Source organism: Hypomesus nipponensis, chromosome 6 (assembly GCF_054491055.1).
Source record: "Hypomesus nipponensis isolate SF chromosome 6, ASM5449105v1, whole genome shotgun sequence".
NCBI classification, from domain to species: domain Eukaryota; kingdom Metazoa; phylum Chordata; class Actinopteri; order Osmeriformes; family Osmeridae; genus Hypomesus; species Hypomesus nipponensis.
In genome coordinates this window covers 8,566,502-8,589,165 of record NC_140366.1, presented here as the reverse complement: position 1 = coordinate 8,589,165, position 22,664 = coordinate 8,566,502, and the positions used below count along the sequence as shown (strand labels likewise).

General features: G+C 42.4%; 2 protein-coding genes across 4 annotated transcripts; one reads left to right on the top strand and one right to left on the bottom strand.

Annotated features, from left to right (window-relative positions):
• The first annotated feature begins 1,588 nt into the window (after window positions 1-1,588).
• Window positions 1,589-2,822, top strand: nkx2.4b (NK2 homeobox 4b). 2 transcript variants are annotated; one of them, XM_084700106.1, is made up of 3 exons: window positions 1,589-1,955; window positions 2,158-2,591; window positions 2,664-2,822. In XM_084700106.1, exons 1-3 carry the CDS (start codon window positions 1,589-1,591, stop codon window positions 2,820-2,822), a joined length of 960 nt encoding a protein of 319 aa, XP_084556232.1. The 2 variants fall into 2 exon arrangements, with proteins under 2 accessions (XP_084556232.1, XP_084556231.1); XM_084700105.1 differs by having other exon boundaries at window positions 2,158-2,822.
• A 1,402-nt stretch (window positions 2,823-4,224) lies between these two features.
• Window positions 4,225-22,261, bottom strand: xrn2 (5'-3' exoribonuclease 2). Of its 2 annotated transcripts, XM_084699802.1 has the most exons (31): window positions 22,064-22,261; window positions 21,584-21,711; window positions 21,386-21,497; window positions 21,076-21,187; window positions 20,865-20,923; window positions 20,685-20,774; window positions 20,464-20,536; window positions 20,278-20,328; window positions 17,948-18,105; window positions 17,771-17,845; window positions 17,448-17,581; window positions 17,302-17,359; window positions 17,075-17,182; window positions 16,730-16,774; window positions 16,413-16,553; window positions 16,220-16,264; window positions 15,282-15,376; window positions 14,490-14,625; window positions 12,992-13,099; window positions 12,767-12,856; window positions 12,543-12,615; window positions 11,892-11,975; window positions 11,602-11,699; window positions 11,434-11,513; window positions 11,268-11,324; window positions 10,636-10,704; window positions 10,231-10,359; window positions 9,558-9,667; window positions 6,208-6,268; window positions 4,724-4,880; window positions 4,225-4,456 (listed from the first exon to the last, which is right to left on the bottom strand). In XM_084699802.1, the coding sequence occupies exons 1-31, from the start codon at window positions 22,136-22,138 to the stop codon at window positions 4,394-4,396; spliced, it is 2,874 nt and encodes a 957-aa protein (XP_084555928.1). In that variant the 5' UTR covers window positions 22,139-22,261; the 3' UTR covers window positions 4,225-4,393. The 2 variants fall into 2 exon arrangements, with proteins under 2 accessions (XP_084555928.1, XP_084555931.1); XM_084699805.1 differs by lacking the exon at window positions 16,220-16,264 and having other exon boundaries at window positions 22,064-22,260.
• Between the last annotated feature and the right edge of the window lie 403 nt (window positions 22,262-22,664).

Below are 22,664 nucleotides of genomic sequence, written 5' to 3'. Positions count from 1 at the left end.
ATAATAATTATTGCCTTTTTCAATCGCTCAAAATTAGCCGCAGTTAGCTCTGTAGTCATATAATATCATGCTATTAATTTAGTTCAATAGGAAGATTAAGGTGACTTCTTCCAATTTCGTTTTTTACAGTTTAGGGTAGGCCAGGCCTATATAATTTCAACGTGGTGCAATAACTATTGCCATTTACTTAAACCGTTACATTTTAGCTTAATTTAACGATAAACATTTCAAGTCAGAGATATTATTAATGGGTTAGGCTACAATACAGTTGTTGACGCTGAAAAGGTCATGTAATCAAATATTGACTAGATTTTGGGTTCAAAAAGGATTTCAGGTGTAGGTTAGCCAATGCCTCGTATTTTTTCGTAGGCCTATACCACGAATAGGTTTTACTGCTATGATAAAAATGTCTTTAGTAAATTTGAAAAGTTTACCTAAAGAATTGATTGCCTCATTAATCCAGATTTTCAATGCAATAACGATCCCTTTCGTTATTGAATGCCCACCACGCAAAAGGAGTCTGCCCATGGTTCCAAAGCAGGCAGAATCAGCGTCAAAGTGGTTTGAGCCCCATTCCAGACACTGCCGGAAACGACCACGAGGTTGAGAGGTTGAGTGATTTGCATATGGTCTACAGAAATACAGAATGCCACGGTGACAAACTTATGCTACTATGTGGCACAGTAAAGTTAGTCCAAATCTAAAATGCATTATGGAAATGGAATTGACTATCCAAAGAGTCTATATATAGGGCCTACTGGCAAAACTTACTGTTCAAGCATGTGGCAACTATGTTTGCCAACATGCCGATATAATTTAAGTATTTCGACCATAAAGTTGGGGCTGAAATTGCATTTTCTATTACTGAGGTCACTAAAATCTATATTCTGGCAGTCGCATAAATATAGGATTGATATGAATACAGGCACAAAGGAATATTATGATTAGAACTAATTTAGGCCTGTTTGACTAATCTTAACATTTTCATTTATGGATCATTGAAATTTGTGGAGATTTTGAAGGAATTATTGGAAGGTTGACCTCCCGGCTAAAACCCCTAAATTCAGTTGCCTGCAGTCCAGGAGATTTGAAGACAACAACGTTAACAACAGACTAGTGTTATATCTATACAGAGGTATTTCACAGTTCACGGAAGTTATGCAAATAGGCTTAGGTTGTACGATATAGGCCTATAGTCTGTTTACAGAGCCTATAAGCAACTTATTTAAACAATCGTTTACTACTGATATCACCAATAATGTATTAATTTACCGTGTAAATAATCAAAATAGCATTTTTCAACCTTAGCTCCAAAAGTAACATTTTTGTTCAATTACCTAGTAAAATGTCAATGGCCATTGTTGGCTCGTTTGGCTCGTTATGGCTCCACCCCTATGTTTGTCGTAAACCTGGCGCCTGGCAGAGAAACCCAGGATAAGAGCGCCCAAGGCTCGCCTCTTTCTCCAAGGCGATCAATTGGGTACCTCAGACGGAGCACAAGTACTCTTACGTAGCTGTCCTGTAACAGTGAGAGGAACAGCACCACGGGCTTGTTCCGCGTTCAACAAATTCACCTGCGGGCTAAACCATGTCCTTGAGCCCAAAGCACTCAACTCCTTTCTCAGTGACAGATATTTTGAGCCCTATCGAAGAGACGTACAGAAAGTTTGGCGGCATGGACAACACAGGGAACCTCGCGTCTCAGCTTGGCGCATACCGACAAACTCAGGTGTCTCAATCGGGAATGCAACAGCACTCTTTGGGCCACAACACCGCAGTGGCGGCTACCTATCACATGCCACACAGTGTGTCTCAGTTTTCCAGTGCCATGGGAGGATACTGCAACGGGGGTATCGGTAATATGGGAGACCTACCGTCGTACCAAGACACTGTGAGAAACGGTGCAGCAGCAACGGCTTGGTACAGCGCCAATACTGAACCCCGATACCCAACAAGTAAGTTCAAACCCCTTTTCTTAGATGTAATGGATTGCAAATTGCTAGTAGGCATATATAGCCATTCAATAACAACTACAAATTGAATGCGGGCAAAACATCCAAAAGAATGCCCATAAAACTTTGCGTTTACGCACGGTTTACGCACGAATCACCAATCGCTCACAACTCATCCAACTGTACTTGTGTTATTTTAATTCAGTTTCTAGATTTATGGGGGCTTCTACTGGGATGAATATGGCCGGCATGGGAGCGTTGGCAGGTATGGACGCCACTAAGTCTATGGTGACCTTACACTCTGCGCCCAGGAGAAAACGACGGGTGCTCTTCTCCCAGGCCCAAGTGTACGAGCTTGAGAGGCGGTTCAAGCAGCAGAAATACCTCTCAGCGCCCGAGAGAGAACATCTGGCGAGCATGATACACCTCACTCCGACCCAAGTCAAGATCTGGTTCCAGAACCACAGGTACAAAATGAAACGACAGGCAAAGGACAAAGTTACACAGCAACTGCAACAAGAGAACGGTAACGCGTGCCCACAGCAACAGTCGCCAAGGCGGGTGGCCGTGCCAGTTCTCGTTAAGGATGGGAAGCCCTGTCAGAACGGATCCAGTACACCAACACCTAGTCATCAGCAAGTTCAACAGCAAAATAGCTCAGGTGAGCCGATGGGAGCATCTGGAAGTGCGGTCAATCTTCATCAAAACCAGCAGGTGAATCCGTTATCTTCGGCCGAAGAACTCGAGGAAATGTCTCCAAGTCCACCTATTCTACACAGCCAGATAAACATGGCCCAGACAGACGCGGCCCTCATCGAATACACCAATAACATGATCAATTCAAACCTGCTTTACGGCAGAACTTGGTAGGACACATTTCCTATGTTTTATATATTTGCTATGGAGAACCCAACCACCTGGATGCCAGTTACGAGCAAACACTCAAGGATGGTGTTTTTTGTTCATCTCGAAAGCGCAACTATTATTTTACATTTTGGGGCAGTTTGACTCCCTTCGAGAAAAAATTATCAACCATGCATGTTAACTTCTTGACGCTCGAATATCATTATGAAACTCGGATGTTTGGGGGCTTACGGGTGATGAGACCTTTGGGCGTTTTAAATCAATCTCTTAAAATGACCCAACGGTATACATCTTATTAAACAAAATTACACTGTAAACTATTTAGATTAACGAATCATAACTGTATATAGCTAACAAATTTAATGTCACCTGTATTGTTTAACGAAATATTTGTTAGAATAATTTGTAAAATACACAATGTGATTGCTGCTGCACATACAAATATATGAATCACAATCCAGTGGATCCATTACAATAAATATTTGACATTGGAGCATTTCTGCTTGAAGACTGTTGACTGTGTCAGGTAGCCTAGGCCATATTGACTGAAGGTAAAACAACAAATTACACTGTTTATATTTGTTCTATACTTTGTAAAATTATTCGTTATCCATAATTTGATGTTTTCATTACCAATTTAATTTCAACTGCGTCAATAAACGGCTCTTTATCGAAACTGTCAGAAATGTGCACATGCAAATGAATGATAAATATGCCAAGTTTCTGACGGCGAGGAGACAAATCTTGACTGAAAGCATCTGAGATTTGTGCGTTTATAATAACGAATTGCAATAAAGATAATGGGTTTCAAAATGTACAAATAAATGTACAAAATAATTAATGCAAAATCGGAGAGAAAAGTATAAAGTTTCAGATGATCTAAAGAGTTAAATCTTTTTTTTGGGGGGGGGGGGATTTTTGAAATTCATTAGCCGTTTTTTGCCACTGGTGACTTGGCCAAACACCAATGTCTGAGCTTTGGTGAAAGGGATTGATCAATTCAATAGCGTAGAGTTAATGTCGTATAGGTCTACATTGTGTTACACATTTAACAAGTAAGCTAAAAACTGTTAATCTCTGTATAATTGGTAATCGTTCTTAACCAGGACAAAGACCTGATGATGGATATATTCAAGAGCCCAGCACAAGTAAAAAGGATTTCAGATTTCTTCAAAACAAAAATGGATTCCACCTATTCACAAAATGTTTGTATCTGAGAAGTAAATTATTTTGTAGAATGTACTATTATTGTTTCACATACTGACAAATAATAAAAATCCTTAATGGAAGCTATGGCCAATGTCAGTAATTATACCTCACTGTGTGGATAAACAAACACAGTATTAATGTGGAAAAGTAGTATTGCATCTAATCTTTAAAGAAAGAAAAACGATACACAATGGCAATCGTCTTTTGACTCACTTGTTTTATACAAGTTTTACAGGCATACATCTTAAAAATTCAGTACATAAAACAGGTTCGGTACAATTAAAATAAGAAAAAAAGCATTTCACAAGTTAACAGCCTGAAAAAGACAAGTAGCAAACTGAAAATGTTCAGCTTGTCTACATCTGAAATTAATTCCAATTGTAACGCCTGGCAGGTGGTGGCGGTGGGTAACCCTGTCCAGAGTTGTAACCCTACAAAAGAGGATAAGAGTTACATTATTTGCACAAATGTGAACCGTGAACACAACCAAATGTTCCCACCTACCCCATATCAATATGCTAGAATACAGTTGCACATTCTTTGAACGCAATTTTAAAAAACAAGCCCCACAATTTATTTATTTAAAAAAAATTTAACTGATGGACCGTTCTAGTTCCAATGACCCCCCCATGTAAGCGTGCTATTGGGTTTCATTAAGCAGCTGGAGATTAAACTTGACTTGGTTGCCAAATAGTTACCTGTGGTGGTCTGTTGTCTCTGCGGTCATCTCGGCGGTTGTCGTAGCGCTGCTGGTAGTTCCCAGCACCCCCCCCACGGCCCCGGGCCATGTTTTGTTGGTAGGCTGCTCCTTGAGTCTGCATTGACCGGTCCCAGCCCTGTCCACCATACTGCTGCCTGCACAGTCAAAATGTGGTTGTCAGCTGACAAGAATCGCTAGCCTGAAGGCGAGTTTGGATTAGCATTGGTCAATGTTGTGCAGCTTGGCTTCGAGCTAGCAACGTCAATTAAAGCACCTCAGAATTTGTATTGCAATTACAGTATGATGCAATGTTTGGGGGATTCTGAAAGTGTCGGGCCTGCCATAATTTTGTCCCACCCACCATTTGTTGAATTATGTCAGAAGGCCTGATATGGCTACAAAAAATAACAAACAAAAAAACCTTTTCAAGTTCTATTGATGCAGCCTTCAATTGACCATGGTGACCTAGCAACATCCCTGCTAATTGGTATAGACCGAGAGGCTGAATTCATAAAAGGATAAGATGGCGACCCAATTTACGCCATTCTGTGTATAAACCCTGTAAGAGTATGAAATAAACCATATTTACATGAATTGCACTCATCCCTGAAATGAGGGCACCACATTGCTCTTGGGCGATGAACACACATCGACCACACTGCAGCTCTCCATGAACAACAGCTCGACAATGTGTCGATCTGGGAGCAAACCCCAACGTATTAAGTTTCGTCTTATTGCCGACAATGGAGCAGGAAAGAGTGGAGGTGGACCCATCCCTCATTATCAAACCATGTCACATTCTTTCCCAATGCCCGACTTAGCAGAGCAGTGGAATCCATAATCCCTCCTCCAGGTTCCCTTCTTATGCATTTTCATTTGGGCCGGTCGTAAGTAGTTAAAGAAACTGTTTTCAGTCGCCGCTAATAACTACTGACCTAAGGTGACAGGGAGGCACAATGGGGATGGGAGGCCTGAAAAGTTGAACCAAAGAACCTGATTAGTCTTTCAAGAGGTCTGGAGCCAGAATCAATAGCTGGTCTGTGCGGACACTGTGGCTGCGGCACGGAAATGATAGCGCTCCGGCAGCATTAGTTATGCCTCATTAAGTTCCACAAACCTCCTCGAGAGAAATTTGTTTTAGCTCGGCCATAATTTCAATTCAGCTCCAAGCCCCCCATGGTGCGGGTCTGGTGGCCTCAAATAAGAAATGAGAGGGAGGGAATTATAGGCATGTACAGTTGGGAGGTGTGCTTCCACAGGAAAACTAAAAATACAAAAAAAACAACATGCAAAAAACTCCAACCCAAGTGTGAAAACAGTTGGTCAACCCCCTCCAAAAGTTCTTCGTTCACGAGCACCACCAAGTATTTATGCAGTACACACTACTTCATCCAAAAGAAAAGTTCCTCAGAACTTCCCAGGCTGAGTAAAGACAGAAGATTTCCTCCTGACATGTTACAGAAGCGGACAAAGAAGACTCACCTTGGGTATTGCTGAGGGTTGTATGGGGGAGGGGCTCCTAGTATACCCTGCTGCCTGGAATCTGAGAAGAACAAAAGATACATTTTTTAAAAAGTGTTGATTTCAATCCAAGGTCTTGTCATGTACACAGTATACTACATTCAACAATATTGGCTGGGGGAATTGTTTCTTAAATAAAAAATGTGGACAAGAAATTTATAAAAAATGTGATATTGTGGAATTTGGTGGATGATCCATGAGTTGCAGCTGGCCTATTGATGAAACTTTTCCCTAAACTTTTCTGGTTTTGGTGGTAATGGGGAGGGAATTCTGCTTAAGTCGTACTTGGATTGTAAACAGCAATAAGTCACATATTTGATAACACATTTATGATGCAAAACTAAGAATTAATGTTTAAGCCTAATCATGGCTGTAAATGGAGTACTTCCAACAGGTTGAATGTTCAACTTTCCATTATGCTGGAACTACAGTGTGCGCTACCTAAATTGGGGAATTAATTAACCCAATTCAATTCCACCATAACCCCAATATCAAAACAAAGCATTTTTAATGTTCCGATACTGAGAAAACAATTGGCATGATAAAATTACGCCTATTCAAGCATCAGATCACAATAGCGTTTGAGGGAAAGGCGGAAAGAAAAAAATGCAGCATTTGCATTTCTTCTCCTGAAAATGAAATAAGCATTCAGCGGGCGGCATTGTGGATGACTCAAGTACCCTGGTTCCATCGCCGCGAGCCCTTCACAAAGCCACACTTTTTACAAAAAAGTAGCGAGCAGCTTCCAGATTCACAGTTGCCAAGGCAATGACCAGCTGCAAGCCTCAGACTTGTTTGTTTATAGGGGCAGGCCTGGTGAGTGTTTCAGATGGAGAAGAGGGTGAGGGGCGGGTGAAGGGTGGGATGAAAAGAATTTCAGTGAAGAAAAGGCTGTCATTTACAAAACCGGGATTTGAGCTGGTGTAAAAAAATCTTTGATGGTAATGATGTTGGAAATAGTATGTTTGGCCTGGAGGTTCACTGAAACTTTGGCCCCCAGCTGAATTTGGGAAGGAGAGAATAGAACGAGGACGATAAAAGTAAAATATGACCAGGCTGTGTAGAAACCCCTGCATGACAAACATTTATATTTACTGCTTGTAGAATAGCTAAGTCCTACAATAAGTCGAACCTAGTACCAGAGATCAGCCTCAACATCAACAGACAACCCAAAAAAGACAATGGGAGAAATGGCAAGTTTGCCAGAACCAAGTCATTTCAGCCTGTTATTTGGCAAACGTTGTTTATTAATCTTCTCGACCAACAACTTAGGACCACCCACTCTGGTCTCATTTAGAACCCTGTAACGTCTCATGTCTCTTCTGCTGATGGGTCAGTATAGTCACTCCAAAGAGAGAATTACAAGTAGACACCTGTCAATCTCCTTAATTAACAATGATCTGAAACTCTATGGAGCTCTGGCCCATGTGATACAAACGACAATAAAGGATTACGCTTCTAAATCCTCTAAACACGCTGCATTCGCTGTAGTACCACCAGGATTACAACAAGCCCAAACAAATGACATTTCCTCACATTCATTTTCAATTATCTTGTCTTTTCAGTCTGGTTTTCGTAGTCGACTCGTTTGAGTACGCATGGCTCAATTAAAAATAGATGGGAGCTGAAACTTCAACAGCACAACAAAGTTGACAATACAATGTCACTACATGTCAGCACAATAATGGCCACCAACAGAGTGTCCCCCAGTTGGTTATTACACACCAGCTGTTTTGATTAGGGCGAACAAAACCTGGCTGCATGTTTCAGAGGCGGTGTGTTGACACATCACCACAGGAGGTAGTGGCACAGTCAAAGGGGAAGTTAACTTTGGTTTCAACCCTCTCCAGACTACAGCACACATCCAATCAAATGGGATCCTCCCCGAGGCTTTTATCAGGGGGCCAGTGTGTCCAGCAGACCCACTCGACAGCCTCATTACCACCCTGGTCTCCCAACACCTAATCAGCAAACAGGGACCCAGGACCCCACCACAAAGACCCATCCTAGCCCAGGCTGGGGTGATTACTGCCCACCTAGTGGATCCTCCCAGAGGAAAAAGGTTTATCTGAACAAAAGACATGCCTTTGAGCTCTCATTCGCCCCAAAATGGCAGATTTCGAGATAATCTAAGAGTTACTTCTTCTGGTTTACCTGGTTTCTTGTATTGGTAAGATTAATGATTTGCAAACGCCTGACTGTTTTTTAATGTATGGTCAATTCTCTGAAGTCTGATGACAGTCACTGAATGATCATGAGTCCAACATGGTACATCCTACATTTAACATGCATTGCTGCTGTTAGAAAACGTTTGTGTTCAGTCAATCCACAGGTAGTATTGCTAATAACCACCTTTAAAAAAACAAACAAACAAACACCTCTGAAACATATTTATGCAAATAGTCTACACTGAATAAACGAGCCTTCACTGCCAATCTGGGTGTATTATGTCCAGGGCTTTGAACTCAATTATTAGGATATGTCACGTAAACAATAGCAGTCAGAAGCAGACAGTCCTGTAGTCATCCATCGCCTTAGGACCATTCATTTCCATGATAAAACACAGAGTCACACTGCAAAGAGGAACAAGTCCACAATCACGGACGGGCCATAGATATTAACCTTGATTACCTTAATCAAAAATAACTCCTCCTTAAGAAAAATAAAATAATAATAATAAAATAAATAAGTCCCTCATTGCTAATTGCCAAGTTTACCATCACGAATGAACAGTGGAGGCAAAAGGGAGGTGCTGCCGCAATCCAGAGGAGCCAAAAACCCTTATTTGCATCAAGTGCCACCAGAATAGTCTCGACTCCCCCACAGGCTATCAGCCGCCAGATGAGATTATTCATCAACTTGCAAATTGGCACATCAAAGTCAAATTGGAGAACTGCTGTCAGAGGACCACAAGGGCTAAGGCCAGGGGCACGCAGGAGCCCATGATTAGGTGCTGGGGAAGAGAATTTGTCCCTCCAGATAGAGAGTTACTGCAGCACCCAGTCCACTGAACAAAGGGCCATTTAATTGTATTTTAAGAAGTTTTATTTTAGTTTTTTCACCATCTTTAAAAAAGGTACAATTTGTCATCCTCAAGTCCTGATTGTGCCCAAAAAAAACAACATGCAAGAAGGGAGGAGCCTGCTGGCCATCCTAGTATGTCATCAGGAGACACGCAAGTGGATATTTGGCTTTGGGACGTGCGCCGTATCCCTATCTACAGGCTGTGTGTAAGTTGATGGGAAAAGCCTTGGTGCGATGGTGTTTGGATGTCTTGAGGTATGGATGATGCACATGCTCGCGAGTCTTACGTGGGAAAGATGGGGGATGCCCGCCACTGTGTTGGGGGCGGTAGTTCCCCCGGTTGTAGTTGCCAGGGGGCGGGGCGTTGCTGTACTGTCCACCTCTGTTCATGCTGTGACTAGAAAAGACAAACCAATAAAGTGTTACAAGCACGCCAAACTGCAGTTTACAGCTTTGCTGGTTAGTAAAAGCCCCAAAAATCAAACTATTTGTTCAAATGTCCATCGTGTTATAGGAGCTACATTCCTTACAATGTTGGCACACCGGTGACACGTTTTTTCAAAGCCACACAATAAAAATCCTCCTTCTATAACCAACTGATCCATACCAGATTTTCCTCTTCACCAGCCTCGGAGCACCTGCCCGTTTGGCCCCATCAACGCAAATAACTGCTTGAATTACGAAATTAAGGATTTGGTGGACCAAAAAATAAATAATTCGGAATACATCACGTTTCTTCAGCGCCATGCATAATTCATTCCTAAACATGCTATAGTCGGTATCAGCCAGATGTTCAATTATTCAGGTTCCTTAATGACAATTCAGCCTCTTGCACGAATGTACGGAGTAAAGAGCTTAGATCATAATAAAACGTGGGTATTTAATGGTCACCGGGAGGGAGCAGGCCACAGTGGCAGATAACGGTAGTAGCTGGTCCTGAGGTAGACAGAAAACGCCTACCCCAGAGCACGGAAGGCTGATTGGTCCAGGTGGGTCTGCTGTCGATTAGGGTTGAACCCAAGCTGGGGCCTCCAGGGGCCCCGGTTTCCCCTCTCCCAGTCCCCGGGCTTAAGCACCTTGTTAGGGATCCTAAGAAGAATGGTCAGAACAATGGTCAAAATAAGGGACTGTGGCCTCCCTGTATTAAACCCTCTATATTCTGTGGATGGGCATGTTCTATACATCAAGGATAAAATGTGTTACCATGCGTTAATTACCATAGCATTTCAAAAAGATGCATGTTTTACACAAAACATACACTTCTGATGGTATGGCAAACATTTTTTTAAGACTAGGTGCAGCAGTCTATAAAATGTAAACAAATGTGCAAAACTAACAGTAAAAAGAAAAATGATGTTAGCTTACTTAGCGCCAGGAAGAACAACTGCCTTGAACACAAAGCCCTCTGCATACTGGGGATCCACATACTTTATTCTGTAAAGAAAACAAACGATTAACATTACTATGATGACAGGGGCACTTTCTGATTTGACAAGTCACAGCAAACCATACAAATTATATCAATTAATTTTGATCACCCCCCCATAGAAACCGGACCCTGAAAAGCCATAGACACGCCACAAGGACTCCAGAGTGACAGGTGCCTCAAAACCTTGCTTCCATTGAGGTCAAAAATTCCAATGTGATTCACCTACTCCACTATAAACTCATCCTATGGAGGAGATCCATCGCATACAGCAACAACAAAAAAACTGGTGAAATGTGAAGTTGGAGAGCGAGCACTCCAACAGCTGCTGACTGGGGCCCTCAGGTACCGACTTCCAGGAAGCTCAGTCGTCTGAGCGGCGGTATGAGGTTAGGGGTTCAAGTGCACCTTCAAACGTTCATTATGTTGTTAGCGGGAACGGGTAAACAAATATTCGCTGGCAGATAAAGCTCAATGTCATAGCAGCTGCTTGCGTGTCCTCCTGTCCACCTGAGATCAGCGGCAGAATCTAAGGAGGTTAAAAAAATAATTACAAAAAGAGAATCCGTACCCTATCGCACTGTTCTGTGCAATGTCTCGGAGCGTAGGGATTGGAGACTCCACTGGCCTATGAGAGAAAAGGAAGAAACTGTTACTTTCTCAAGGGATGGGGTACTAGCAAAATAAGAATGTACTCTGAAATCATAAAATGCGGTAATGAAGCGGATGTTGCTTACTCATCTGGTAGAATAGGCTCTTCATCAAGACTTAATGTCCCTTGGATTCCGTGGCATAGCTCTGCAGGCATCTCAGTTCCCTAGAGAGCAGAGAGAGTCTGAGCCATCTGTAACATTTGGACTGTAAGGTGGCCCAATCCCATTCAAATAACGAGAAGCTCTGCCTACCTGGTGACATTTGGTAAGATACAGCTCCTGGATGAAGTCGCAGAGAGCGTGGGACTTGCCCACAAACAGCACATCGCTTCCCAGACTGTTCCTTTTTTCTGAAAACCCCACGTTTCACATTCTTATTCATTTAACAGACGTGATATGTAGCTCTATTGTTCACAAACTGAATATAATAAGTGTTCTGAACGCCAAGGTCGTGTGTAATTCCTATTCCACCTATAGAAGAAATGGACAGAGTGCAAGTGTTTTTGTAGAAAGGCTCAGTGGGAGCGGTGTGTTACACTCACCTTCCTCAGAGGAGAGGTCAGGGTACACGTCATCCAAAGCCGCCCTCAGCCTGCGCTCGTCCACAAAGGGCAACAGAGCCACACCTTCAAAGACAGAACACAGACCACCAGAGGTTATCCAACTAGAGTTATAGGGGAATCTGTGGTGCTCCAAGTATTTGTAGCTCCATTATCTTCAAACCCCAGAGGTTCTCTGAAGGTATGAAGTAGAAAATTGGCCTGTGTCTTGATCAAGACCGTGGGACGTACAGTGCCGCAACATGCTAGCTAGCTAACTAATAGCAAGACAATATGATGTGGATACTAAATGTCGTGTAAAGTGGATTTTCAGTATAGCTCAGCAAATTTGGTTATGTCAATGAAATGACACATTTATTGACAATATATGTGAATGCTCAGTAGTATTTCCAATCGAACTGTGAAACACTGCTTTTTTGTGTGCACAAACTCTGATTAACAACTGATAAACAACGGTAATACGGTACCCCGCTGGATTGGAAGAGATCCAATGACAATGGGGTGAATGCAGTCCGTCAGCTTTGATTAGGCTTTTTCTGCTCCATTTTTGCCCCCTTTTTGGGGGTAGTCCCTCCATGTCAGACAACCACAGGCACGAGGCATTTGGATATATTGTAGTAAGTGACGACTCACCCTGCCAGGCGTACTTCTTTCCATTCAGATCGATCGCAAAGTCGTCAGGATAGAAATCAATAATGGAAGAGTCCTGTTGAAACGGGCAGAACGTTGAGTGAGAGAACATACCACATTGTTTTGTTTAAATTAAACTGGCAATTTCACAAGGCCAAAGTAGCCTAATGTGTGTATTGAAGAAACTGTACCAGTCATGTCTGACTGATGTTCTCACTGTAACTTACTGGGTTGCTCATGAGTGTACGCCAGGTCTCTGGCAGGAAGTTTCCACTGGCGGCAGGAAACACACCCATCAGCTGCTCCAGGGGCTTGAACTACCCAGATGTAACCACACACAGCATAAAACAGGCTAAGTCGTGCGAGGAAAGGACTGGGCTGAAGAATTCCACAAGAGCGGGAAAGAACGCGAACAAGACAAGTGGAAAAAGTAGCCTTCTGTCCATTCTTACCGGCTTGGTCCCAACCTCGAACTCGGTGAACAGGCCTTTGATGTCTTTGAAGTCAGATGCAAACGGAGCATAGTGGAAAGGAAAGTACCACTTCCACGAGGCACACCCCTGTCAATCAGCAAACAAACATGAGTTTCCCACAGCAATGACACAAAAAACAACCCCCAACTCTTTGCCAATTTGCTAGAAAAAGTGCACAGAAAAGAGAGAGAGAAAAAAAAAGGAATTATTTTTTTGAAGTGGTAAGGGATTTATATCGGTACTGAAGTTTATTTAGCAATGGGTTTAGCTGGATTCATGAGATTTCAGTCATTTCCCAAACACCCACAAAGGGCCAACATGCTTAGTACCTCTTCACCCTTATAACACTAACAAAATGGATACAGAAATAAATTTAACCCCATCCCTAAAGTATACTCACGTTGAAAATAATATAAACCCTGCAAATCCAGCCTTGGAAGATAAGATGAGATAAGAAACTTCTCCTCTGCTACAGAATTAGCTTTTCAAAGGCATAACCATGGATGATGACCTTCATTGCCTTGCTAGCCGGAATTTCTCTCTGAAAATGAGGTCTCCAATCCATTCTACAATCCTTGCACACATTGGGTACTCCCATTTCAATGCCAACATTTCTATCTCAAGACAATAATTCAAACAACAAGTTGTGGCTTTCCACCTAGAGTGTGAACCTCAAAATCACAAATGTTAGACCAACATTCACCACAGCCATACCACAATTGAATACCTATTAATTAATAATATATGTCTAGTGCTTTCTTGTGGTACTGACAAAAAAGCAGGGTACTACTATGACGTGCAAAAAAAAAAAAAAAAAAAAGGAGACAGAACTAAATAAATAAACAAATGGTTCGATTTGTTTTGGCTTCCTAATTTGGCACCAGCCAAACGAGCTGCCTTGGTCTTTGAACATTTGGCGATGCATGTGCACGTTCACAGCACAGGTCCGACGTTGGCAAGCCCCTGAATGTGTGGCAGAAAAGAACAGACACGTCCACATCCATGGGGGGGGGGGGGGGGGGGGAGATGCTTGGTAATGAATACACTCAGAATCCCCCCCCTGGGGACGGCCCTCGATTGCTGAGCATGTGGTGTCAACACAAGAGCCCCGCATCCACAGAGCGCACAATTACCGCTGACAAATCCCCCCAGCTCCTGCCTAATCAGACAAGGATCTTCTGAAGAGAACCCACGCCTAATTATTGAATTTTAAGTTAAAGATCAAGATCTGCATTATCAACCGACGTACAAAGTAATACATGGTGCATTTGGCTCCCGATGGCAAAGCAAACAAACTAGAGGAGGGCAGCTCGATCCCGTCCTATATAAACAGGTCTATGGTATATTCCCACACCGTGACACTGTTGGCTGGTTCTCCCTTAAAAAGAAACGGTGTGCCACGCAAAATGATTTCAGAACAGCTGGTTCGTCTCGTGGGTGAGCGCGTGTGTAAAAAGGCCGTCGGCATGTTCTGTACCTGGTAGTAGTACCTCAGGACCCAGCACAGGCCCTCCACGTAGGACCGGACCACCTTGCGCTTGAAGTCCTCGTCGGTGGCGTCGACGTCAAACTTGGTCTTGTAGTATCTCTGCTTCCAGCCATCCTCCCACAACCTGCCAGAGCACATTGTGAGAAGAACGCGACACAAAACTGGCTATAGCAGCGGGGTTCCATTATCGCCCCGTCTAAAAACTTTTTCGTCAAACGCAATTGACACAGGTAACAATTCAACCATAGTTGCAGAAACTGTAGTTATTTGGGCTTAATGCAAACAATGTGCTCGACTGTCTTCCATGCAGCATCAAATTCCATCAGCGTGCTTCGACCACCGTAGTCGCGTCCGTGTAGACATGCAGAGAAACTTTGCATCTTTTGGAGTAGTTTAACGGTTTCGACATACAAGTAGATTGGTATGCCATTCTGCACATAATCAAGGATGAACAGCATCTGTCTAGCCGATCCTCCACTCTAGCCCACTGGGAGCGACGACTTGTAACCGGAAAGCCTCCATGAATACCAATTTAGCCCAATGGATTTAACAGCTTTGGCAGGCACATCACAGAGGAATTTATGAAAATATTCCTCCTTTCCATATTAATGACTTGCAGGAAGGTGTGTGTGTGATGAAGGGGGGGGGGGGGTATTGATGAGAACAGGGAAGCCACAGAGGAGCACCCGAAGAGCCTATGCTGCAAGTGTTGAGGCATAAATCAGAGCCTCATCCTGGATTGGATGAAGTTCTGGCTGGAACGCTCGTGCCCCGGTTTACCTGACGTTGTCTTCAGGCTCGGGCTCGCTGTCACTGTCCTCGGCTTTCCTCTTCAGGCCTCGGCCGTCTGCCGAGTCACTGGGCCCTGCAGAGCTCTGGACGACAGGAGGGATGGGGGGAGATTACAAGACTTAACCCTTGTGTTCTCCTCGGGTCATTCTGACCCATCAGTCATTGTGACCCACCTTCGTTTGCGACAACTTTACCGCATACAAAAACAAAGTGAAGCATTTTCTTTTAACCGTTGGGCTGTCTCAGACCCCCCACATTGCGAAGGTTAAAAGAAAATAATTTTTATTTGCTTTTGTATTGGGTAAAAACAACGATGGTTTGTTATGAACCTTTTGGTCATGTGACCCGAAGGCAGCACAAGGGTTAAATGAATGTCGTTACCCGGGGCACCTTTAAAAGAGACCATTTCTCGTTTTTATGTTACATTACATTTATTCATTTGCATTTATTCACTTTGTTCGCACTCTTCTTATGTGAAACCTTGGGACACAAACTTGCTTTTGTATTTGAATATTGCAGAGCATTATAGAGGACATTACTCGGGAAGGACATTTCCTTTAATGGCAAAAAAAAACATCTAAGCATGAGGAAATACAACAAGCTGTTCTGCACAATGGGAGACCTTCTCTTAAACATGCTTCTTTTGTGAAGTTCTTATTCGTGTGCAAAATAGCTGCTTGGGACATTGTTCATTCATGCATTTACGAAGCAAAGCGCAAGTGAATATAAGCATTGTAACAGTTTCTTACAACACACCTGACCCTTGCCACAAAGGATTTTAAATCAATGAAATCAATCAACTGACAAATTGTACAGAATAACTTTAACCATGCTGTATGGCTCATGAGGTTCGGCTGTGATGTTTGCACACAAGCAGTAAAGTCTAGATGCTAGAAATGTAGGTCAGTTAAGTTCAGAACACCTACCTTCCCACCATTCTTCATCATGGCCTTCAGGGATTGAGCGGCATCCTGAATAAAAGGATATCAGAACCTTGACGTGTTGTTACACTCCTCATTCTCATGTTCTGGAACCAAATGGGTCTGGCTCTGGGTTCTGATTAGGGAACTAGGTTCAATATGAACTCAAAGCACAATTTCCAGGCTCCAGGCTGCGTACCTTGTTGTGCTGCTCTCTGGACTGCATCCTCATGTCGAAGGCCTGCTGCCGAGCATTCTCCACAGGCTGGGGTCTGCCTCTACCACCCAGGGCCTGAGGGGCAAACTGACCAGACGTCAGGTAGGATGGGGCCTGCTGGGCCTAGGAAACACAAAGCCAGACGCTGCGACTCAAGAAACCCACGGAAAGCAAAAGAAGCATTTTCTTTTTTTTCCTCAAAGCATTTTGTCAAAACAAATCCAAATTAATTAATTTGGTATCACATGACACGAAACAGAGAGGACTTCAATTCAAATGGACACATCTGTATCACTTACTTTCATTCTCTTTTTCTTCTCCTTCATTCTTCTTTTGAAGCCCTCCTACAAGACAAACCCAATTATGTGAACAAACAGTGCAGCTGACTACAAGAGCAACAGAAAATTGCTATTCACTGGCGTTGAATTCCTAAAATTGCGGTCCCCTAAACTAGACCAAATTATAGTTGAGTATCAATGGCAAATACCTCGCCCAGAGAGCAATTTTAATCAGATGCCTACATTGCAGCTGTTCATGCAACCCAAATGGGCAATCTCCCATCTTCCTGTGCAGCCACAGCAAAACATGACCTATTGAAGAGACTAAATTGGCTGCTAAAGCCACCGTTCATCCTGCAAACTTACATCATCGTCTTTGCGTTTCTTGAAGATGTTGTCCTCGGCCACACCCACTGCTTGCATGATCAGTTCGACTCGTTCCAGGTTGACAAAGCCGTTCTCCGTCAGGTAGCCCTGTGAGGAAACCACAGATGGAGCGTGGCGAGATGGGAGAAAAACGCAGGAAACATTCAGGCAAGAAGGTCCAACTGAAGCCTGGCTTTGAAATAGACAAGCACTACTGATATACTCACTCCGGTCTTGTGGACAACATCCTTGTAGATGCCCACCAGCCGATCTATGGCACCCTCTCTAAAAACAAAGAAAATCAAGTTAAGACCTTTGAAATGTCTAGAGGTCGATGAACGCTTTGCTGTAATGGATTTGTCGGCTGTCTCACCTTATTTCTAACGACGGCAAATGAGGCAGGAAATCGTTTCCCACAAAGAAACACATGAAGACCCAATCGTCAACACTCCTCTCAAAGTCAAAGGGAAAGGGCAGACTCGCCATTGTCAGCTCCCTTTCCAGATACTACAGAAAAGCAAGGAGGCCTTGATAAATATCAAACCCAAAAACATCTAATACATCAATTGAAGATTGAGAAGGAGGATTCGTATTTCTTTCAATGCCACAGTTATCAGATAGAAAAGGTCCTATTCAATAAAGTACACGCAATGTCTTCTTGAAAACGATTTATTATTTTAAAAGGTCTTCACATACCTCACGCAATACAGAGAGTCTTATGAATATGAATTCTTGTTCTGAAGCCGGCATAGAGTCTGCAAACTGATCATGCTGGAGAAACATCCAAAGAACTGGTTATTGTCCAATTGTAGAATGCCATAGAAATCCATTTGCGGGGAGGAGTGGGGTGGGGGGTTGAACACATTCACTTACCTCTCCCTGCTTTTCTCTTGCCACTCCCTGGCAGTCTTTGATCTCATGACCCATCTGGTTGCACAGAGCGCATGGCCTGGGCTTGTTGGGCTTGAACTCCTCTCTGATGATGGTGAAGTTAGGCTCATGTGTGGCCAGCCCCAGCATGATAAGATCGGCTGAGCAAACAAAGCAACATCCAAATCGATTTCAACTCATTTCATGACGGAAAACTTTCCAAAAGGAGCCCCGTTTCCAGGGACGCCGCGTGCATTGTTATCAGACAATGAAAAGGCTTTGCAGGCTCCATCTATTCACATTACCAATCCTACGTGGGCCGGACATACATTATTATGCACATGCATTGGTAATACAAATGTACAATGGCATAATTCATCCATTTAGGGGGCAAATGTATCAAGCTCCTCTTCAATCTAATTACGCCGACTATTTTTCCTCCTTTGTCCACCGAATGCAGCATTCTTTTTGTTCTGTGTGCTACATAATTGCAGCCAATCTAAATGCTTTAACCAAGCATTAATAAGCAAGAACAATTAGAATAGCGGAAAGACCGATCCCTATCTTCATTCACATTCAGACCTGAAGTGTTGCAACTGGCAAAACAGTTTCACAATAAAAATATAAATCACATTCGAATGTACACCTTTTTCTTTGACTGATGTTGAACTGTAGAGTAAAAATTCTGTTTTGTATTATTATCCAAATTTGGTTGCAACAGCCACTGTCCATTTGTGAAAAACTCAAACATTTCAATGTCTACAATCAAAAGACAAGTTTCTGTTTTACCTAGGAGTGATTTTAAAAATAAATAAATTACAAGCTGTTTAATTTCTTGTTTGTAAATGTGGCTGCAGAAAACCAGGAAATGATAGCATTTAAAACGGCAAAAGGACGACACGGATCATAGAAATAGTTAGATTTAAAAAGACCATAAAAGTCGAAGAGGACAGCATTTAAGAGAGAACGCGATTCCCCATTGATCTGTCGCATCAGAATTTGGGTTACGAAAGTCTTGAAATTTGAGTATGTCGCCCGGTATAGACCGCATCGTCGAGCGGCAGCCATGTCTCACGTCATGTCACATAGTTCATCATTGTCCAGTTTTACAGTCAATTCTACATTTAAAAAGTTAAGCAGGGCAGCTTTCAAGAGAGATGGGAATTTTGCTTTTAGCCAGCTGGTTTGATTATTTTTCTGATTTGTTTATACTGGCAATCTGAGTGAGACTGCGTCCCTGATACACTATTTTGACGTTAGCCTCAGTCAGACTCGTCGCTCACTGGCAGTGTGCACAATGTTGTACTTCACTCCATTCTACACCAGAAACGTCAGGGAGGACTGCCTATCGTAGATCGAGTCTGTTGAAGCATCTCGGATTTCTTTAACCAAGCCTGTTTCATTCGTCATTTGCCTGAGAAAGCGACCTCCGTTGGCCAGGATAGTTTTGCCAGATCACTTGGTCAGGCTATTTAAAGGTATCGGGGGCAAGTGACTTTTGTGCATTGACAAGTGAAACGTAAATGTACTTGTCCAAGTGCCTCAAAAGGTTAATGTCAAGCCCTGTAATCCAGTGGACAGAGACATATGATGACCTGATCGACACTCCAAGTGTATTATACCTGGGAGAAGTTCCGTCTTTTGCAACCGACATACGCAGTTGAGCCTGCTTGACAGTCGTGTGACGTACGGTGCAAATTGGTCTATAAATACAGCCGTTCGAGAAAACTTGAGTTTGTATACTAGCACATTTTATGTAACCAATGGTTTTTCAGGCTACAGCCTAACCATCATTAACAGTGAAAAAAGGCTGTCTCTCTCTAGCCCCAGTCATCTTCCTTCATCTACAAAGCACTCTCCATTTTAACCATCTGCTCATTACTAAGCTTAATTACAGATAGATTGGTTGTTTTTTTCACAAATGAATGTGGACTGTACACATTGATTAAATTTGGATTTCAAGTTGAATTTGATCATTTATTGGATTTAGATCTTTATATTTGTATTATCAGAACACCTTTCCAATACACTAGTTGTAATTTTTTCCCACTACTCTAATATTCTTAAAAACAGATGGAGAATGTGCATTTTGACAAGCTCAGAAATGACTAGCTCAGAGTTAGACTGGGTTCAGGTTGTTTCCTCTACTGGGCCTAAGGAACAGTCATGATACATGTCATGATTAACAAGGTGTCAACACAAGCAGTGCAAGACATGCATGCAGTACAGTACTGTCTCAATCCGCTTACACGCAGTACACAGACTACATCGGTGTAGTTGTCACTCAGGCTCAAGCTTGCCAATATTATTGAGTTGATGAGACACCGGCTTACCGTCAGCCCCACAAAGACAGTGATGGGTGTTCGGGTCATGGTGAGGCTGAGCTAAAGAGAAAGAAAGAAAACAAAAGGAATCAAGATTAGGAAGGTTCAATGACATTCTGGCTGATCTGAGTATTTGAGTGAGGGAAGGCTAACATGATGGTCACAGTAAGCCTTGTTTCACTTAAGTTTTGGTACCTCTCTGCCTCCTGATGTAGTCCATAATCTTGTGCTCCCCCTCACCTGGCACACTGGCATCAGACAAAACAACCTAGGGAGAGAAAATAAAACGTCAGATTCCACGCACTCCAGTAAACCATGCAGAGTAACATGAATCATGTGACTAATGTGTATAAGGACCAAACCAATGTAGTGGCTGGACTTGCATAATTTCCTACCAACAAAGTCATAATACTGACCGTAAGGTTACGCCAACCAGGATCGTTACTGAGTCTATCTGCCACATAGTATCTGAGACACTTTGCAAGGTTGTCCATGAATTCTGTTCCCTAGGAGACCATTTGTTTTTATTATTGATGTTATGCATTTCAGAGAGGCTTTCAAATACAGTTAAATATGGGTCAAACTATTTGACTTACTGGGGTGATGCAGTTACTGTCGAACCTCTCCTTTATTTCATCAGGTGGAAGATACCCTCCTGGACAATTTTTGGACAGAAAAGCAGGTTGGATTGAGGATTCAAATAGACACAAAAACGACTATATCAATGTCATAATTCCACTGATGGTCTTGTTTCAAGTGCTATAGATGTTTTGCAGTTGTTAGAGTAAATGTTCCCAATATAGGCACCTCTCTGGATGACCTCCTCTCTCATTTTGTTTTTCTCTTCAACCAACTCTGTCCCTTCCTTGGACGCCCGGAATCTCCTGGACCTCTGCTGGTTCATTTTGGCTCGGGGGGCCTGTTTAAAGACAAGCAGTTATGTCAGCTAAAACTTTGACTATACTTATATTCAGTGACCTATGCACTTTTGTAAAGCTCTCTTTTGGAAGTCGCTTTGGATAGAAGTGTCTGCTAAATGCATAAATGTAAATATTCCACAATTATTTAGCTGCCACCATGACCTTTTGTAATTGGTTGTAAGAAAAGAAAAAATTACCACTCCATCTATAGCCATGTAGAGCACCCTTCTTGGTCGAACTATATTGAAAAGACGATCAATGTACTCAAAAATGGCAACCATCATTTCATCTTCATTTTTGGGGGCAGGCCTGTAGAGGTAAATGTTTACTTTAGCATTTGTATATCAATCATAATACAATATCATGCATCAAAACATGCGAAAGGTATGACCAACTTGTCTTCAGGATGTGTACACGGGTGAATGATCCCATTCATGTCCAAGTACAAATTGTCAAATTCCACTTCATTCGGATTTGGCTTGCTGGTGTCCACGGGAATACGCACACCATTGCATTCCTTCGACTGTGAAAAATAATATTTGACAAAATAAATATAGCGCAACCGTAACACCATCAAAGTGTATTGCGCAATATGGGTACCTCCTGTGCATCGCACGCGCGCAGTAGCTAATGTGTGGCGTAGCTACTTTCCTTGTGTCGATTCTTAGTGTAGAAAGACCGATCGCTAATTTGTTGATTTGTATTTAAATAACAAATTACTGCCATTAATTGGTGAAATCAAACATTGACGTAAGACGCGTCAGTTCAAGCTATATTCAACAACAATAACTCTATTACACACGGCCTTCATAAAACCTATTAGCTAGCAAGCTAACACGTTCGCTGGCAATAGCATGTTGGCTACAAACACTTACCCTCTCCTCAACACTATGCACAATAATTGACGCATACTTCCGACTCAACCAACGAAAAAATGCGGGGACTCCCATCTCCCGTAGTTTATATACAAGCAATAAACACCAGTAATTATAAAAAAAATGTTTCAAAACACTTGGTTAAAACAACTGCTGTTAGTACGGGCTCCGAAGAAACGTTCCGGGCCTACATTTGTTTCCGGGTTGTTTAACAAAACCTTCCGGTTGGTGTCTGTGTGTTTAAAAAAAAAATACAGAGCGCCACTTTGTATTGTGGTTAAAAAGTGGACTCCATTCTATGATAGTTTTACCGCATCCTGAGAAAACCGAGAGTATCAAACAAAATAGCAAAAGTTGTATATTCAGTAAGATTTTCAACTACAGAATTGGTTTCGCATTGGTGTTTCCAGCTAATCTACCATGTAAGACTACCCTGTCATACAATATTTAAGAGATAAGAGTCGTAAGTAATTGAAAAATACTAGCCTAGTATGTGACATTTGTGATACTGCATGTTGTTAGAGTAATAGCTTTCATAGCAACACATTTTAGGTTCATTTGAGATTTTCTTTTATGCATTGTCCCCTTACGCTCAGCTATT

Excerpts from the sequence above, each read along its gene's own strand:
- xrn2 (XM_084699802.1), bottom strand. The coding sequence starts at position 22,138 with ATGGGAGTCCCCGCATTTTTTCGTTGGTTGAGTCGGAAGTATGCGTCA. Across the intron at positions 11,976-12,542 it reads AAAGAAGTACGCCTGGCAGG|GTGTGGCTCTGTTGCCCTTT; the intron begins GTGAGTCGTCAC and ends CTGTCTTTGAAG. Across the intron at positions 9,668-10,230 it reads TCAGCCTTCCGTGCTCTGGG|TCACAGCATGAACAGAGGTG; the intron begins GTAGGCGTTTTC and ends TGTCTTTTCTAG.
- nkx2.4b (XM_084700105.1), top strand. The coding sequence starts at position 1,589 with ATGTCCTTGAGCCCAAAGCACTCAACTCCTTTCTCAGTGACAGATATT. Across the intron at positions 1,956-2,157 it reads TGAACCCCGATACCCAACAA|TTTCTAGATTTATGGGGGCT; the intron begins GTAAGTTCAAAC and ends ATTTTAATTCAG.